Source organism: Blennius ocellaris (genome assembly GCF_963422515.1).
Source record: "Blennius ocellaris genome assembly, chromosome: 9".
Lineage (NCBI taxonomy): Eukaryota > Metazoa > Chordata > Actinopteri > Blenniiformes > Blenniidae > Blennius > Blennius ocellaris.
In genome coordinates this window covers 3,776,201-3,795,070 of record NC_137658.1, presented here as the reverse complement: position 1 = coordinate 3,795,070, position 18,870 = coordinate 3,776,201, and the positions used below count along the sequence as shown (strand labels likewise).

General features: G+C 50.5%; 3 protein-coding genes across 3 annotated transcripts; 2 read left to right on the top strand and 1 right to left on the bottom strand.

Moving 5' to 3' along the window:
- Positions 1-2,648: 2,648 nt before the first annotated feature.
- rest (RE1-silencing transcription factor) lies at positions 2,649-9,213 on the top strand. Its single transcript, XM_080502269.1, has 6 exons — positions 2,649-2,750; positions 4,746-5,007; positions 5,115-5,651; positions 5,789-5,949; positions 6,449-6,532; positions 7,419-9,213. Exons 2-6 carry the CDS (start codon positions 4,772-4,774, stop codon positions 9,203-9,205), a joined length of 2,805 nt encoding a protein of 934 aa, XP_080358395.1. The 5' UTR covers positions 2,649-2,750; positions 4,746-4,771; the 3' UTR covers positions 9,206-9,213.
- Positions 9,214-10,493: 1,280 nt separating this feature from the next.
- noa1 (nitric oxide associated 1) lies at positions 10,494-14,648 on the bottom strand. Its single transcript, XM_080502270.1, has 9 exons — positions 14,451-14,648; positions 13,117-14,076; positions 12,555-12,704; positions 12,361-12,474; positions 11,806-11,894; positions 11,205-11,336; positions 11,004-11,120; positions 10,812-10,929; positions 10,494-10,732 (listed from the first exon to the last, which is right to left on the bottom strand). The coding sequence occupies exons 1-9, from the start codon at positions 14,626-14,628 to the stop codon at positions 10,515-10,517; spliced, it is 2,076 nt and encodes a 691-aa protein (XP_080358396.1). The 5' UTR covers positions 14,629-14,648; the 3' UTR covers positions 10,494-10,514.
- A 1,271-nt stretch (positions 14,649-15,919) lies between these two features.
- Positions 15,920-18,853, top strand: nipsnap3a (nipsnap homolog 3A (C. elegans)). Its single transcript, XM_080502283.1, has 6 exons — positions 15,920-16,031; positions 17,378-17,615; positions 17,853-18,014; positions 18,097-18,246; positions 18,331-18,417; positions 18,549-18,853. Exons 1-6 carry the CDS (start codon positions 15,969-15,971, stop codon positions 18,623-18,625), a joined length of 777 nt encoding a protein of 258 aa, XP_080358409.1. The 5' UTR covers positions 15,920-15,968; the 3' UTR covers positions 18,626-18,853.
- Positions 18,854-18,870: the final 17 nt, after the last annotated feature.

Here is an 18,870-nt window from a genome sequence, read left to right as displayed (position 1 = left end):
ACACTGGGTCCCAGAGCCTCAGTACTGGGTCCCAGAACCTGCTCAACACTGGGTCCCAGAGCCTCCGTACTGGGTCCCAGAACCTGCTCAACACTGGGTCCCAGAGCTTCAGTACTGCGTCCCAGAGTCTCAGTACTGGGTCCCAGAACCTGCTCAACACTGGGTCCCAGAGCCTCAGTACTGCGTCCCAGAGTCTGCCGACGACGGTGTCCCACAGAATCCACAGTCCATTGTTCCACAGGTAAGAGAGTTGCCATTTAGAATTTGAATAATTACCAAGGAAATACAAGTTATGATGAGTATGTTAGGTCGAGGCAGCAGTGCAACAAGTCCACCTTCACAACAGGGTCCTTTTTTTTTTTTAATTGAACAAGAATATTTACAAACTAGTTGTGGCTAAGCATGCAAAATAAACAGAAATACAAGGGTGAGGAGAAGTCAAAAGGGCGGAAACAAACTAATACAAGTTAACAATCACAATCATATTAATCTTGGGCTTGTTTATTTGTTGGTGTGTGTGTTTGCCTACATCTCTGTGCTTCTTTTTCTGGTTTTCTGTGTTTTGGGCTGCATCCTCATTATCCTCTCATTTTCTACCTAGATTTGCAATCAGCAGTTGCAGCCACAGCGTGAACAGCCTCAACAGGCTGAGGAACGCCAACAGCCCGAAAGGCATCAGCAAGCCGAGGAGTCACAGGAGGCCGAGGAGACTGAGAAGCATCATGAGGCTGAGGAGTCAGAGAAGGACAAGGTGCATCAGGAGGACGAGAAGCATCCGGAGGCTGAGGAGTCAGAGGAATCCAAAGTGCGTCAGCAGGACAAACAGCATCAGAAGGCTGAGGAGTCAGAGCAGGCCGAGGAGTATCAGCAGGACGAACAGCATCAGAAGGCCAAGGAGTCAGAGGAGGCCGAGGTGCGTCAGCCAGACAAGAAGCATCAGGATGTCGAGGAGTCAGAGGAGGCCAAGTGGCATCAGAAGGACGAGCAGCATCAGAATGCTGAGGAGTCTCAGAAGGTCGACCAACATCAGCCGGCCGAGTGGCATCAGGAGGATGTGGGGCCTCAGCAGGCCGACGAGCGTCGGAAGGCCAAAAAACGTCGGCAGGCCGAGAAGCGTCGGCAGGCCAAGCTGCAACAGAAGGCCGAGGTGTGTCAGAAGGACAAGAAGCATCAGGAAGCCGAGGAGTCTTTGAAGCCCGAGGTGCGTCAGAAGGACGAGAAGCATCAGGAGGCCGAGCTGCATCAGTGGGCTGCGAAGTCTCAAGAGGTCAACCAACATCAGCAGGTCGAGAAGAATCAGATGGCTGGCGAGCCTCAGAAGGCTGAGGTGTCTCAGAAATCTGAACAGCATCAGCAGGCCGAGGACCTTCGGGAGGGTGAGTGGCAGCTGCAAACCAAGCGTCGGAAGGCCAAAAAGCATCAGGAGGCCGAGCAGCATCGGCTGGCTGTGGAGCCTCAGCAGGCAGACAAGCGTCGGAAATCCAAAAAACGTCGCCAGGCCGAGAAGCGTCAGCGCGCCGAGCAGCATCAGAAAGCCGAGGAATCACAGGGTGTAGAAGAGCCTCATCAGACTGACCAGCATCAGAAGGCCGAAGGACCTCACGGGGCCGTGCAGCCTCAGCAGGCCGACAAGCATCAGGAGGCCAAGAAGCATCAGGACACCAAGAAGCTAGAGCCGGCCGAGGAGCGAGAGGAAGCTGAGGAAGCCGAGTGGTCTCTCCTTTTTTATTTTCTAAGTGTTTTTAGGCACCCTATTCTTTTTGCCCCAGTCAGTTCAGCAGCCAACCATTCACTGGCAGATTTGCATGTGGCAACAGGAATTCATCCACTCAGCATTGTGGATTACGATGCCTTAAGGGTGATTTAAAAATTCACCCCATGGCAAGGCTTTCCTGAAGAACATCACGTTACATAAACGCCTGAATGCTCTCTCACACATACATTCAGATACACACAACTGCATATATAGAGTAATATATAAAATACAAAGAGGGAGTGTGGGGTAAACTTAGGCTACGCTGTTATTAGAATATGTATGGGTATTGCCCCGGGAGGTGAAAGATAGTTCTTCTGCACTTTTTGCACAGCCAGACTTGGCAGTGGAGATGTTCTGCTGTTCATTTTCATGAATTAATTTATTTTAATGGGACAGTGCATATTGATGAACAGATGAACAGATGTAAATATGCCAGATTTAGAGAGGAAAGGAGAAGACAGAGACAGAGAGCAACAAGCAAACAGAAATAAATCCACTCGCTGCAGACTAATAGGGGCAGAAGTTTAAGACCACGAACTTACAGTTTTGAGAAACACTATTAGTGAATTATTATCGTGTGGAAGATAAATATCTTTATAAGATATGATAATATTGATAAGAATCTCAATAAATGCATCCAACTAAAATAATATAACACATTTACACATTTCTAAAAAAAAATGTATATACAATTTTTTTAAAGAAACACGACCGCTTGATGTTTACTGATTTCTAAAAACACTTCATAATTGTTTAAAAAATAAAAAAATAAAAACTAGATTGGCACACTCTTTGTTATTGTTTTGAAACTCTGCCGATTTGTACAAACTTTATTGACAGCAGAAGGAGTTGCGTGATGACGTCACGGCCTTGCGTGTCTGTGGAGGAATGTGCGGAAACTTTTCCGTGTGTCGGACAGAAACTTGCGTCGAGGCAAAAAAAACTCGGTGAAAAACTTGCAGAAAGCGGCGCAAAGTTTTGCGCTGCGGAATCGGTGAGTGTGCGCGAGGCGGTCGTGTGTTGTGCGGGTGCGCGGCTCGAGGCAGCAGAGGGGTAGGGGGGGGCGGATAAGTTTGTTGTGTCCGCAGGGTGGTTGGTGTTTCGGGGTAAAATGGAGGCGGTGGGGCGGAGGAGAAGGCGCTGTCCGGGGCTGATCAGGACCATGGCTAACACTCGGCTCCCGGCCTCCTCCGGACACAAACTCCTCCAAACTCCCCGCAGATGTTTTAAGAGGCGCAGATTAAAACGAAGCAGTGGAATGTAAACTGTTAAAAGTGTACATTTAAGCAGAAAAGTAGCTTGAATAAAGTTTGTTGGTGCAGGTTAAGTTATACAAATCTTCCTTCTCACTTGTGTTACATTCACATCTTCCACCAGTTTGTTTGGAAACAAAACTACTTCTTTTTTTTTTTTTTTTGCTTAGTTCCGCATGTTTTGAAGCAACTTTTCCTTCCTCTGTTCACCAGAGATTCACCCGTATCCCCCCCCCCAAACACTTAATTAACTTTTTTTTGGCTTTTTAAGTGTGTTTGTGTGCCCGTCAGTAGTTCGGCTGAGTGAAATAAACTTAAGCTGGCGTTCCAGCCCTTTAATTGCGGGGGTTGGACGCCGTGGTTCCGTGGCCTGCGGCCGGCTCTTAAATTAGACGTTTCGTCAACGGACTTCTGAACGTGTTTCCCTGTCGCTGTCGACTGAACCGTGGTGCTGCTTCAAAATGGCCGCCGGACCTCCTCAACATTCTTTCTTCTCTCTCTCGGAGTTTCACTCCGCGGCCAGGTGGTACTTGTAGTTTCCAGCAAACCGTGTTCAGCCCGTTTATGTACTTTTAGCACGGCCTCGCCACGTTTAAACCTCGAAGCGGGGGGAGGATTCTTCTTTATTGGAAACTCGGAGCACAGATGCTCCTCGGGAAACATCTGGGAAGTTTCTCTAACACACACACACTGTTAAAATGACCTTTACAGGAGAGATAAGAGTGTACATAGTTCCACAGACACAGTATGTCCCAGGATATGTTACCCTATCAAGGCACAGCAAATATTAATAATATTAATTCATCAATCTTGCATAGTGCTTTTGTTTTGGTGAACTCAGTCGCTTCACAGAGGAGAAACACAAATAAAGCAGGTAACAATAAATAATGAAATAAAGAGGCAGGATTGTACACGTTGCAGTGTTTTATTTGATAAAAAAAAACACATGACGCACCAGCAAGAAGTAAAAATTACGCCCAACAACTAATGGATACCACATGTAAGTGTCCCTCAGTAAAAACACAGATTCTTCTGGACTCTTTTTTTTTTTTGTAATTGAATGCCCCGCCTCTGTTTACTTCTCACTTTTTTAACTGTTGCTCATCGACTTCCTTATTTTCACGGTTCTCCTCCTCCAGCCCGGGATGCCCTACCCACACTATATCAATTCCAGAACAACAATGAATATGGTTATACTTGCGTGATAATATTTCCCCCCACTTGTGATTAAAAAATAAACACATTTACACCAATAACAAGTTTTATTATGTAATGTCATGGTTTGATTGAGAGTCACAGTGACACGTGAAGCAGCTGCGTGACAAAGTGGCTTAAATTGAGAGTCTTGAACACTTCGTTTGTCTCAGTAACTATATTTTTAGAAAACAATGTCAACAACTTTGTGTAAAAACATGAAGCTTAATGGGGAGAACATTAACAGTTAAATGTATTTGATAGGTAGTAGAGGTAAAAAAAAAGAAGCCACATCTTGTTGATTAAAATTAAAAAACAGCTTCTAGAAACATCCTTTCTCCCGGAGATTTTTCTATTGTAGCCGCTTTGTTTTCATTCCGTGTGTGTTATTGAACTGTCCTCCATAATTTAAGCTCCCTCCAGACGTTTACTTGTACCGAACAGAATCTCGGCGGGACGTCAGGTTTCAGGAAAAGCAACAAGTGTTCAGTTTCGCCCCCAAAGTGTTGCTTTCTAATCTCCGTTCGTGGTCCCGTGTACAGTGGCTGGCCCGTGGAGGACTCGCAGCATGTCGACTCAGGCCACCTTCGCACTGGAGATTTTCCCGGTGGGCGTGACGGTGATGGAGGAGCTCCCCAGGAACACGCTGCCCGCGCCGCAGCTCGTCATGCTCGCCAACGTTGCGGCGGTGACGGCCGCGGAGGGCAGCGGCGACGGCGGCAGCGCGGCGGACGAGAAGGAAATGATGGAGCTGAAGACGGTGGGGAGTAGCTACTCGGACAGCGAGGACGAAGGCATCATCAGGTGAGGTGTGGGGGGTGTGGGGGTGGGGGGCTGAGCTTCATCCTCCACGCCAAGCGTCGCCACGGGAACATCTGCTGAACCCGGCTCTTGCGTTTGTGTGGCGGCAGATACAGCTACGACAACGAGAACCACACGGAGGTGTGTATCGTGGAGTACCCCGACTCTCCGGCGCCGAACCTCAAGCCGGTGGAGGAGGACGGCGACGGGGCCGAGGACCTGAGTCGGCCGCAAAGCCCCTCCCCCCCCGCCGCGGCCGAAACGCCGCGGCGGGGCGCCAAGCGCGATGACTGCCCCACCGCCGCCACCGCCCCAGAGAGCGGCAAGAAGAAGAAACCATTCCACTGCAAGCCGTGTCACTTCCAGGCCCAGAACGAGCAGCAGTTCGTGGAGCACCTGACCAGCCACAGCGTCAGCAAGATGATCGTGGTGAACCGGGTCGAGGGCCGCAGCAAGACCAGGGCCAAGGAGGCCGACGAGGCGCCGCAGGCGTCTGGCGGCGAGCAGGCGGAGGGCGACGGCGAGGCCGGCCCGGGGGGGGACGTCAAGGGGCTGATCCGGTGCGAGCGCTGCGGCTACAACACAAACCGATACGACCACTACATCGCGCACCTGAAGCACCACAGCAAGGAGGGCAACGATCACAGGTAAAGGCCCGGGTCACGAATCCCCACGTGGACTTCTTTCGTGGCTGTGAAGGTTTTAACGTTCTGACTTTTTTGTTTCCGTCGTCCACAATGATGAAAAAGGTGACAGTCGGTGAGTGTGTGTTTTATTTCTGCAGGGTTTTTAAGTGCACCCTGTGTCCGTACACCACGGTGAGTCAGTACCACTGGAGGAAACACCTGAGAAATCATTTCCCCAGCAAGTTGCACACCTGCAGCCAGTGTTCCTACTTCTCTGACCGCAAGAGCAACTACATCCAACACATCAGAACACACACAGGTGAGAAACTACGACTAACTAATGGCAAAGCTGTGTGTGTGTGTGTGTGTGTGTGTGTGTGTGTGTGTGTGTGTGTGTGTGTGTGTGTGTGTGTGTGTGTGTGTGTGTGTGTGTGTGTGTGTGTGTGTGTGTGTGTGTGTGTGTGTGTGTGTGTGAGAGATGAGCTACATCAACACCCAGATGATCATATTAACATATAAACTCGCACACATAGGTGAGAAACTACAACTAACTAATTACAAAGTGTGTGTGTGTGTGTGTGTGTGTGTGTGTGTGTGTGTGTGTGTGTGTGTGTGTGTGTGTGTGTGTGTGTGTGTGTGTGTGTGTGTGTGTGTGTGTGTGTGTGTGTGTGTGTGTGTGTGTGTGATGAGCTACGTCAACACCCAGATGATCATTATAATTAACATATCAACTCACACGGGTGAGAAACTACGTCCTACCTGTGCTTGATTTGAGTTGATGGTTGCAAGTAAACAATGTGTTTTTGTGCGTCACACAGGTGTGCGTCCTTTCCAGTGCATGTACTGCGACTACTCCAGCTCCCAGAAGACCCACCTGACCCGGCACATGCGCACACACTCAGGTCTGTAAACTCCACCGAGCTGAAAACGGGAGCTTAACTTGGTGTAATAACATCCACCACCTTGGATTTGGACATTTCTAACCTCTCCTTAAACTCAGAGTCTCTAATTTGTTAGTCAAACGCACCAATGGTTGGCCAGCGGTTTGTGTTGACCTCAGTCAGAACTGAACGAAGCACCAGCAGTCGACTTAGTTTTAGTAGCAGCAATATTTTGTAGTAGCCTGTTGGTTTTGTTGCTCTGACTCACTGTGGACATTTCTGTTTGTGTTGCTCTCACTGAAGCCTTCCATGTTGGATAATGACGGTAACGCTGCCCCAACACTCCCACCCCCAACCCTCCCTGTCTGTGGTTGTTGTTGTTGTTGTTGTTTTGTGTGGAGTTAACTGGAGATATCGATCTGACATTCATGTTGTATTTCATCCTGAAACACAAAAACTTAAAACTTAATTCCTCTGTGAAACAATAAACCTTCAGAACTGCAGGAAACAGGAAGTGAGCAGAGGGAGACAATCATTGTCTTCATCATTGTCTTTTCAGTGAATTGTGTTTCCGTCATAAAGTCAGATTCACTCTGACATCACACCTGGTTTCACTGACGTGACTCCAGCCAGCTACTCGTGGAGTTGCCAGGCTGATGGTCTAATTCTAGTTTCCTGCAGCTCTGTGAAGGTTTAATGTGTAACGAGGACAGGAAACATCAGAAGTATTTGTGTTTGAGGATTTAAACATTACCGAAACGTAGCATTTGAAGTCAATATCTGTGAAAGTCTTAGTCCTTGAGATGAAATCAGAATAATGAGATTAAACTCGCCCGTTGCATGACTGTTTCCACTCATCACCTGGCCCACACAGTGTAATGACTCCACGTCTCCTCTTGGTTTGCAGGCGAGCGCCCCTTTAAGTGTGAGAGCTGCACCTACCTGGCAGCCAATCAGCACGAGGTGACCCGGCACGCCAGGCAGGTCCACAACGGCCCCAAACCCCTGTCCTGCCAGTTCTGCGACTACAAGACGGCCGACCGGAGCAACTTCAAAAAGCACGTGGAGCTGCACATCCACCCTCGCCAGTTCCTCTGCCCGCTCTGCAAGTATGCCGCGTCCAAGAAGTGCAACCTGCAGTACCACATCAAGTCCCGCCATTCTGGCTGCAACGTGTCGGTGGACGTTTCCAAGGTCAAGCTAAAAAAGAAACCCATTGCGGGCGGAGCGGAGGAGAGCCCAGAGCCCAGAAAGGTGGACACGTCGTCCAGCGTCGAGGACGACTTCGATGTGGAGGACGCCGACGAAGACTCGAGCCCGATCAACCTGTCCATCAGGAAGAGCAGTCGGGCCAGCCAGACAGTGCAGAGCAGGTCATTTGAAATGAAGAAATCGACCATTACGTCTGAGAAAGGGAAGATGGTGAGGGTGAAAGAGAAGCTGGAACCAGAAAGAAAAGTCATCACGAGGCAGACGAAGGTGGAGAAGGTCTCTGAAAGTCCCGCGGAAAGCACAGCAGTCAAAGGAACCCAGACAGAGGTTGAAAACTTTGACAAGGTCAAGAGGCGGGTGAAGAGGGTTTCCGTCGAGAAAGCAACTGTTCAGGACCAACAAGAGGGATCCCAAGAACCGACAGACCAAACGGACGCAGAGAAATGTGACCAGCAAAGATCAGAGGAAGCAAGATCGGGGAAACAGAAGGTGGAGAAAGACCAACAGAAGGGGAACCAGAAGGAGAACAAAAATGTCAGCAAACAAAAGTCTGGATCCAAGAAATCTGAAAAACCCACCGAACAAGCAGAAGGTCCCACAAAACCTGACGCGCGTGAAAGAACTCCAAAAGAAAAAGGGGCGAGGGTGAAGGCTGAAAAGAGGAAGGCAGGGGAGGCGCTAGATCTGTCAAACAAGTCTGACACTCCGACCAAGACCAGAAAGCTGAAGGCCAAGTCTGCTCCCGAAGACGTTAAGAAGATCGAGTCCAACGCCGGGGGACGCAAATCCGCCGGGTCCAGTTCGGGAAGTCAGAAGAAGCCCCGAAAAAAGAAGTCTGCCAGCCTTCAGCAAACCGTAGACGAAGCCATCGACGAGGTCGTTAGTTCTTCAACCGAAGCTTCTGAAAGTTCTACCGCGGGAACCTCTTCAGACAAGACCGGCCCGAGATCCGACCCGATGGAAACCCGATCAGACGTGGCTGAAAACAGGCCTGAAAAGACAGTAGCCGGTCCTGTTTTGTCAAACGCGACGACAGAAATCCCCCCCGCGGGGTCGCAGAAGTCCGATCTGGAACGGTCGCGGGAAGTCTCTTCCAGCAGCGGCTCCGGCGGCGTTGCGCCGCGGCCCGCGCCGGTCTTCCGGAAACCCACGTCCCCGCCCCCCCTGGTGCTGCGAACCAAACCCGCCGACCCCGAGGACGACGAGGGAATCCACAGCAGCCACGAGGGCGGCAGCGACATCAGCGACAGCGCCTCCGAGGGCAGCGACGACTCCGGCCTCCACGGCAACGACGCCTCGTCGGGGAAGATGCCCAACGACCCCGAGACGCCCACCGACGAGATCCCCACGCCGACCGAGCTCAAGAGCCACATGTGCATCTTCTGCGACCGCACGTTCCCCCTGGAGGTGGAGTACCGCCGCCACCTGAACCGCCACCTCGTCAACGTCTACTACATGGACGCCGCGAAGGCCTCCGAGTGAGGAGCCTTTATCCTCCGCCATCGCGCCGTCCACACATTTGTTCATCAGCTGTTTCTGCATGTTTACGTACGAACAGATAAAAAGTCGACGGTTTCGACTTCAGTCCTGAAAAGTGACCCTGAATGCATCACGCTGCAGTTTTAATGTGCCAAACAGAAGTCCTTTCTCGTTCGAACTCCTCCAGGTTTCAGGCGTCTGAACAACACTGCCTCGGGATTCTGAAACTGATAAACATGTTTATTTACACTAATGATTTAACCCTCCTGTTAGAACCAATCAGGTTTCAGCTTTGCTCACCACTTTAAAGAGTGTGAACTGGAAGATGCAATATATTGATCTGTACAAGGTTTGAAGAAACTCGTTCAAACGGAACCCTTTTTTTTTATCACTGTTGACTGTGATTTTGCAACGTTTCTATCAAATTCAGATTATGTCTTTGTGTGTATCGTTGGAGTTCCTGACTGAAGGCAACTTCCTGTTGAACCATGTGACGATGGATCAAATAGTGATGTAATGAACGGTTGAGGCTCAGATTAAATGACTATTAATGGTTATGTGTGTAGATGGGTGGGGGGGGGTTTTCTATTGTACTAATATCAGCTTTAATTGTCTCCACTTTATTCTGCTATTTTCTTTCAAATAAAAACCCATCGTGTGCATCAAGTCTGAAGATTACATGGGGGTTGGGACATTCACACACTTTTTAACTCCATAAAAAAAAAAAGAAATGCAAAAAATATTCAAAACTTTATCGCTTTTTTTGTGAACTCAAAATAGAACTTTACATAAAATGAAAAGGTTAAGGAAAAAGCAAGTTTGAACAGGTGGGTTTTGTGAAGTTGTGCATAGAGTCTGTGTTCCTGATGGGTTGATGGAGGGAGAGCCAGAGCGCGGCAGCGGCGAAGGCTCAGACCCCCCCCCCCGAGGTCCGGTGCTTAGGCGAAAGAGGGAGGGGCTTATAAAAGTGATGACGCACACTGGAGGATGGGGGTGATGTGTTCTCTGGACCGGGTGTGTAGTTTTGTAGTCTTTCTACAGTTTATAAAGGACGAGTATTTCAGGGAGGGATGGAGGCGGGCAGATATTCCGGAGGTGGAAGAAGGATAGTTTTTCAAATATGGTTGAGGTTTTGATGTTTTACAGGAAGTTACTGACGGTGGAGACGATGACTTGTGAAGTCGAGTATCACATTTTGACAAACGAATCAAAAATAACATCCCGTTGATCTCGACAGTTTCATGGAAACTGGCGTTTAGACCGGTCAGGAACGACATCAATCCAAAGTGCAAACTGGCAGTCGGGCCTTCGTTCATTTCTTGTTCCGGCCGGCCGTCCCGCTCTCCAGCAGTCGTTTGTCCGGGCGCCATTTCACTTGTTTGTACGCCGGCGTGTTTCGGATCCGCTCGCCCTTCAGAGACACGACGTGAGGCAGCAGCGGCGGCGTCCTCAGGCGTGAACCCGCTGCAGCCGGACCGTGGACCTTCAGGAGGATCTGGTCGCCCTCCACCGCCGTCACCGCCAGCCAGCCTGAGGAGGGAAATGAGGGGGGGGGTCAAACGAGCCGGCGGAGCGGAATCGGCCTGTAAGACGCCCTCCGGCGGTTCACCTGCGGACGACAGCGTGATGTCAGCGGCTGCTTCCTGGTAGCCCCGGCCCTCCAGCCTGAACTCCTGAGGGACCAGCGCAGGAAACTCCTTCATCCGCTCGCGGCCTCCCAGCGGAACCTGAAAACACCAAATCTGTGAATTCCCGAACGCCCTTTGTCCTCGTTGCGTACGTGAAGCTTTGCCGCCCTCACCCCCAGCAGCACGTCCCCGGCGTGTTTCTCGTAGACCTGGTCGGCTTTTTCCAGACTCGTGATGTGGACGGGGATCCGGGAGGAGGTCACCACTGAAAACCAGCAGGATTTGTTTCCCTGGAGAGACACTCGCCGTCAGTATCGGCCCGCCGAAGCGTTACACCCCCCCCCCCAACCGCCACCTGCTGTGCTCACACTCACCTGCAGGAAGTCGATCCTGAACAGGCCTCCGACAAACAGGCTCATTTCGGGCTTCAACACAAACGTCCGGGGGATCAGGGCCTGAGACGGGACCACCAGCCGGACTTCCTCATCGCTCAGCACGCTCAACACCTGGGAGGGGGAGGGGGAGGGGCAATGGTTCAGGCAAAGGCCAGTGCATACTCTGCCTTTGTAATTAATAATCCCCCCCCCTTTTCCGACCCGGACACATATAGAATAAGCAACAACCACGGATCATCATCATGCAGTACAAATTTTGCAAAACAAGCAAAGAAAAAAAAACAACATCCAGTTGCCTGAGGAAGATTTGGAAATCGTCAACCGGCACAAATACATGGAACCAATTCTCCACAACAAGCTGCCCTTTGAAGCTCGTGCAGTTTCAACGTGGATTAAACTTTATACGGGTGTAAAACATTCTCTTTGAACGAGTCTCTTATTAAAGAGACCGTTGGGCGTCACTGAAGTGTGTAGGAATGTTGCCGGCACGGCCATTATTGACCTCGCTGTCCTGCAATGAGTAAAAGATTTGTTCCTGTTGAGGCGAGTGTTTTAAAAGGTGTGTGTGTGTGTGTCTTACATCGAGCTCCTTGAGGATTCCCGGCGTGTCGTACAGCCAGCGTGCGTCTTTCAGTTCGTTGTGGCTCAATTGCACCTTGCAGCTGTCGGCTGTGAGGTCAAAGGTCACACGGGGGTCATGGAGAGGTCTTAAGTTAGCTCCAAATACAGACAAAGTTTCAAAGAAAAAAAGACACTGTGATGTGATCAAATGTCGTGCGTGATGCCTACAAACAAATTTGTGACGATGTAACTTGACTTTTTTTGGGAGGGAAATAATTCGGAAACGAAACTCTTTGATGAGAAACAGATCCTACTCAGCATACATCATATGAAATAAGCATTTGAGCATGAACAGCAGTGCAGTTCTTCTTAAGAAAGTTCACGAAAGTCAATTAAAGTCCAGTTGTCGACGCAAACGCTTCACGTCGCCACGAATACGCCAACTCCGCTCTGAAGCACGGCGGTGGCAGCATCATGTCGTAGGAACGCTCACGGTGAGATACTCTGACTGCAACTGTGTAGAGCGATACGTTTTTTTATTTTAGTTATTGTTGGTTCAAGTCGGTTCAATCACCTGTCGGCCGACTCATGTCTCCGTCTTCGTCCTCCCCAAACGCCAAACGGTCCGGATCGAACTCGATCTCACCCGGCATGGATCTGCCTGACCGGAACGTTCTGCCCACCCGACCTGAGCGGGTGAAAACGAGGTCAGACGGGCTTTGATGAAGCCCCCCCCCTCCCCCCTCCCCCCTCCCCCCTCCGACTCACCCACAAGGTATCCCTGCTGGCTGAAGCGCTGCAGTCGGCGGACCTCGTCCTGCGACGGCTCGGCTTCCGCCTGCAGCCGCTCTTGGCGCCGGAACATCCTGTACGGCGTGGGGTTGATGATGGGGAACTTCAGAAGGTTGAGAGTGGTCCCTGAACACAACGCGGCCGGAGCATGCAAGTCACATGACCAGCGGTGGAAACGGGGGTGGAACATTTCCCGGGAAAATTTCCACTGAGGAACCTGGAATCCGACCTGTCTATGTCCGTATCCTGACTTGACCGATGAAATTCAACACCCCCGAGTATAGATATGTGATATTTGTGAGCCAAGGATGAGTAATATCTGGAGTTGGTTAAATATATTAATACATTTCCCTATTGAGAGCCAAACCTCCGATTCAGTAAATTCCCGGTTTATTCCCATTTATTCTCATAAATTCCTGTTAATTCCCACAAATTACCCTTTACTCCCATGGAAAGTTTCCAACATTGAAAACTCTGCAACCCCTGCTTTCCATCATGCTTCCTGGAGCTCCGGCACATTGGGGGGGGGGGGGCTTACCGGGCCAGGGGCTGATGGTGGCCTTGTGGATGACGTCGGACGCCCGGGACTTGCAGTAGTCGGACTCCAGCAGCGTGTTGAAGAGCGTGGATTTCCCGGCGTTGGCGCTGCCCACCAGGTAGACGTCGCCGCTGTACTTCCAGGACCGCTGCAGGCTGGTGATCAGCGGCTCCACGCCGTAGCCGGTCTTGGCGCTGATCAGGTGGACGTCGGTCACCTGCTCGCCGAAGCCGGCGTCCCGGCAGTAGCGGGCGAGCTGCCGCCGGACGCGCTGCAGGTAGTTGGGCGCGTCGGCGGGCAGCAGGTCCACCTTGTTGCCGACGACGACCACGTGCTTGTTGGCGCCCACCAGCCCGGGCAGGTCGGGGACGACGGAGTCGGGCAGGTCCACCAGGTCCACGACCAGCAGCACCAGAGCGCGGAGCGGCCGGATGCGCCGCACCACGTCGCGGTACTGCTGGCGGGACACCTGCAGGCTCAGCGCCTGCTGGTGGTGCGTCAGCAGGTGGCAGCGCTGGCAGGTGGCGCCGCCCAGGCCGTCCCCCTGCAGCAGCTGCTTGTACTTCTCGCTGGGCAGGTATCCCGGCACGTCGGCGGAGGCGCAGTGCAGCAGGGCGCCGCAGCCGGAGCAGCCCGTGTCGCTCACCGGCTGGTCGGCGTCCGGGGTGCCGACGACCCGGTGCTCGCCTTTCCTCTCGTCCCCCGTCTTTTTCTTCTTATTCTTCTTCTTCGAGGCCACCAGGCTCTCGTCCAGCGGGAAGTCCACGTCGTGGAACTGGATCAGCGAGTCCGGCTTCGGCTCCTGCACACTTTGAACCTTCAACGCCTGCAGCTGACGCTCCAACGACCTCAGGTGATTCTGGGGGGGGGCAAGGCCGGGATCGGGGCCGGGACCGGGAATAAAGGAGTGTTTCAGCTGGTTGACAAGGTCTTTTTCCTCCTGGTGGGGCTCGTTCAGATCTGAGAGAAGATCACCAGGTGTTACTTACAGGATCTTTACTTCCTACTACGAAGTATTTGAACTAAACATTTAACTCCAGAAACATCTTGTGTGCAGAGTATTACAGAACAATTTCTAGAATCATATCTGTAACTTACTGGTAATAATACAAATCTCTTTTAGTTGGGTTTCTCTGTTAAAAGCGCCTAGAAATGACTGTTGTATGCGGTGTCATTTAAATAAAGTTGAATTGAAGTGTATTTCTACGTTGTACTATTTCTTTGTTTACATTCTGAATTGGTTCGACCGACTAATCTAAAGTACTGCAGTAGTGTCACCCCTTGTTGTGTGGCTGTCGCGGTACCTCGTGACGTGTAATACCTGCGCCACCCACCTGCACAGTCCACAAACACGAACTGCTCCTCCTGCTCCGGGTCCACGGTGCAGCTCCGCGGGAGCTCGCGGGAGCGGCGGCGGGGCGGCGCCGCACCGCTCGCCGCCGCCGCCGAGGCGGAGGAGGCGACGCGTCTGCACAGCTGGCGGCGGAGACACATCTGGACCACCTGCAACATGATGACCGCTGCCGCACGCGATCCACAACAACCGCGACGGACGCGGGAGCACGCAACCCTGGTCACAACTTCCGCACCGGATGTGACGACACATTAGTCATTATAATTTTATTTTTTTTTAAGAAATGTTTTTAAGAGTACCCCCACTTGACGCACACAGATGTTTCACATAACGTGATGTTAGATAAAAGTAGTCGATAAAATGTTGGTCAGCGACGACACAAAACGTTTTCAAAATCGTGACGTCACACGTTATAAATAAGTGACAGGAGGTGTCCCTCTGCGTGAAAAAACGAAGACTAGAGTAAAGCTGGGGGTATCAAACATAAGGCCAGTGTCCCAAACCCGGTCTAAAAGAGGCTCCAATAGATAGATAGATAAAAACACTTAGAATTTCAAAATCTACAGAAATATAGCATGTATTAAAAATCATTATTTACAGTAATTATGCATTTCCATGCAGTACGTAAACTATGAGGTGGACAGCTACCTCGCTGTAGTATAAGGCATGTGTGAGGCAATAGTTATAGAAGATTTGTGGACATTTTAGTGTATTTTGCTGCAGGTTTCATCAAAATTGGTTTCATGTTGAGATTGTAGTAACTGTTAATAACAGTAATCGTTTAATTTTATACACACGTGTTGACATTTTTATCATCATGTGTATTCTGCGCCATGACAAAGAAACCTTTTAAATTTAAAGTTATGCCTCAAAGCACCAAGGCTCTGGTTGTTCGCTGGAACTTCCCGTGTGTGTAGAGACTGAACGTGGCCGATCTCATGTCACCGTACTTTGCACCAGAATGTTTTCGTTATAACTGACTTTATGTTGAGACTGTAGCCATTTTCAGTTCTCATGGTTTGATCTTGCAAAATTACAGGCAATTTCATCACGTACACTGTGCACCATAACAAAGAAAAACTTTCAGGTGTTGATTTTAAAGGTTATTATGGCAATATTTTACTGGTTCGACCCACTCAAGATGAAACTGGACTGTATGTGGCCCCTGAATCCAAATTGTATTCAGTATTTATATCGTAAACATCTTTGTATGCATTATATACACACACACACACGCACACAATTTAGTAATACAGTGCAGTATTTAGTTGCCCACAACGCATTAGAATGCACCATTTAAGGTGAGGTTTGTTCTTTCCTCGCTCGCTTTGTCTTTGGAAAAGGGGGTTGCTCTTCTGTTAGGCGGTGCTCTTCTATTACCAACTTTACGGTAGGTCTACGTGCGCGTCCTGACTCCCGGTGCGGAGTGACACGTCTCGCCACAGAGGATCTCCGCGTGCAGTCCTGTCCTGCAAGTTGTCTCCCCTCGCTCGGCGTCATGTTGAAGTTGCGCTGCGCACTGAGACCCGCCGCGCTCCTGCGCGCTCCCGCCGCCGCTGAGGTGAGTCCACCTGAGACCGAACCGGAACCAGACCCGGACCTGAAACCGGGCCAGCACCTGAGTCGGTCCAAGGCCTAGAACCCATTGATTTTCCCTGCAGCTGCACTGGAACTACAAGCCGCGGCTTCTGGGGTTTCAACACTTTGCACTTGAATTTTTTTTTTTTTTTTTACTCATTCATCCGCACCAGGTTCTGGTTCTGGTTCTGGTTCTGGTTCTGGTTCTGCTTTTGACCGTGGGGTCTTTCTAATGTCACCCGTTTGTGTTGCTGATCTTTGGACTGGACCCTGGAGTTTAACATTAACCAGGCGAGGGGCCCCACAAAGAGGACCCTGAACACACCATGAACACACACTAGAACACACATCCCCCCCACTAACCCTAACCCCAGTTTTCGTTCTTCAAGCCTGACCTGATCTAACCTCAGAATGACCCCCCACTCCCACCCCTAAACACAGAAAGATGTGCAGTTGTTCGTAGAATCCGGCAGGGGGCAGCAGAGGACTGGAAATGTGCCGCTGGAGTTCATCCATATGTAATATAATGTCCAATAGTTCCCACATGTAATCACATTACACCATCATAATGGATTTATTAGGCAGTATAAAGCTTGGAGGAGTTATCCACGTCTGACCTCCAGATGGCGCTGTTACAGCACGTTTTTGTGTTTTGTTTTTTTACTTTCCACCAAATCAAATTTAACTGGAAACCACAGAACAGGTTTAACCGCTTATAAAGTTTCAGTTATTGTTTTGATACAAAAACTGTACCTCAGGTTGGATTTATGAAGTTTCAATTACAGTTTATTCTTTTTTGTACCCAGGTATAGCACTTTGGGCTTTTTTAACCATTTACAGGGTTTTGTTGTTTTTTTACATCTCTTCCTTGTAGACATTTTTGTCATTTTAGTTTTTCCAAGCAGTTTTTTTTCCAATTTCTTCTGATTTCAACTATTTTTTCACATTTTAAACATTGAATGAAGTTATTGTGTTTTGTTAGTTCTCTTTTAGCCGAGATGAAAGTTAAGAGGCCTTTTAATGGGATAAATTTGTATATATATATATATTGTGAAAGCTTCAGGAAACCACTACAAAAGGCCCAACAGGCCACTTGTGGCTGCAGGTTGCAGACCTCTGATATAAGACTTTCCTGTCATTCGTCAGAAATGCATTTTATTTTGTTAAAAGCTCCCTGTCAATTAGTCAGCTGCTAGTTTGTACTTTATTTCATCACTCCAGTGGAGATTACGTCTCCTCATAGAAACAAAAGAGTCTTTCATCGTATAACTCAGCCACCCCGATTGGCTCGCTGTTCCTGATCCAGCTGTTGCGACTGTCCCCGGTCAGGCTGGCGTCCTCCCGTCCTCCAGGGAGCAGCCTCGAGCCGGCTTCGCCTCCGGCCCGCAGCAGCAACATTCCACCTTCTATGAGTTCCGCACCTACAGCATCCGCCCCGACCAGACCTCCGCCTTCCTCAAGCTGACCGACGAGAAGATCCACCTGCGCACGGCTCACTCCGAGCTGCTGGGCTACTGGAGCGTGGAGTACGGAGGCCTGAACCAGGTCTTCCACATCTGGAAGTACGGTGAGGACGCTCTTCTCCTTCTTCTTCTTCTTCTTCTTCTTCTTCTGTGGTACGGTAAGACATTTCTTCTGCATGTTACCGAGGCTAACATTTAAACCGAATCCCCGGGTCTTCCACATCTGGAAGTACGGTGAGGACACCCTCCTGCTTCTTCTTCTTCTTCTTCTGTGGTACGGTAAGACATTTCTTCTGCACGTTACTGGGGCTAACATTTAAACCGAATCCCCCGCTACGCAGACAGCTTCTCGCAGCGGGCGGGGGTCCGCGCCGCTCTGGCCCGGGACCCGTCTTGGATCTCGGAGTACCTCTCCAAGGCCATCCCCATGCTGACGTCTCAGGACAACGCCGTGACGTACCCGGTCCCCTGGTGTTCCCTCCAGAGGCCGCCGCAGGACGGCGGTAAGCCCCGCCCCCCCGACAGTGACAGCCCCCCCCCCACCAGCGGGTCCTGACCACAGACCGTCGTCTTTCCCCCCCCCAGGCGCCTTCGAGCTCGTCTCGTTCCAGATGCGTCCCGGAGGTCCGGCCGTCTGGGGCGACTCCTTCCAGGCCGCCGTCACCGCCCACAACGCGGCGGGGTACGGCAAGCTGCTGGGGGCCTTCCACAACGAGTTCGGAACGATGAACACGGGTAGGAAATGACTCCGCCCCCCCCCCCATTTCATTCAGACGATGCCGCTGCACGTTAAAGATAATGTCACTTCCTGTGTCTCAGTTCACGCCCTCTGGTGGTTCGAGAGCGCCGACCGGCGGGCGGAGCTCCGGCACAAAGCTCACACCGACGCCAGGGTGGTCGCCGCAGGTGAGGCGGACGTCGCACAACTTCACACACACACACACGCGCACACACACACACACACAGACACACACACACACACACACACACTTCTTTCAAGTTGAATGACCGCCCCTTCACCTGTGTTCGTGTCCCAGTGAGGGAGAGCGTGAGGCACCTGGACTCTCAGACGGCTCGGCTCATGTTCCCATGTTCCTTTTCTCCGATGAAGTGAGCCCAGCGTCCCCGTTTCCATGGCAACGCAGAATCTCAGGACTCCGCCCACTCGTCTGGAAAAACCAATCAAAGCTCAGCTTGTAGATTCTTTGGGTTTTTTGGTTGTTTTTTTTTACACTTTATGGAAAAAAAATCGATCAAATTGTGACTTTTTGGTGTGAATGTCAGGGTGGGCGGGGCTTCTCTGATTCATTCATTCATTCATGCTGTCCAACTAATAAATAAAAGTCAGTAACTGAACAA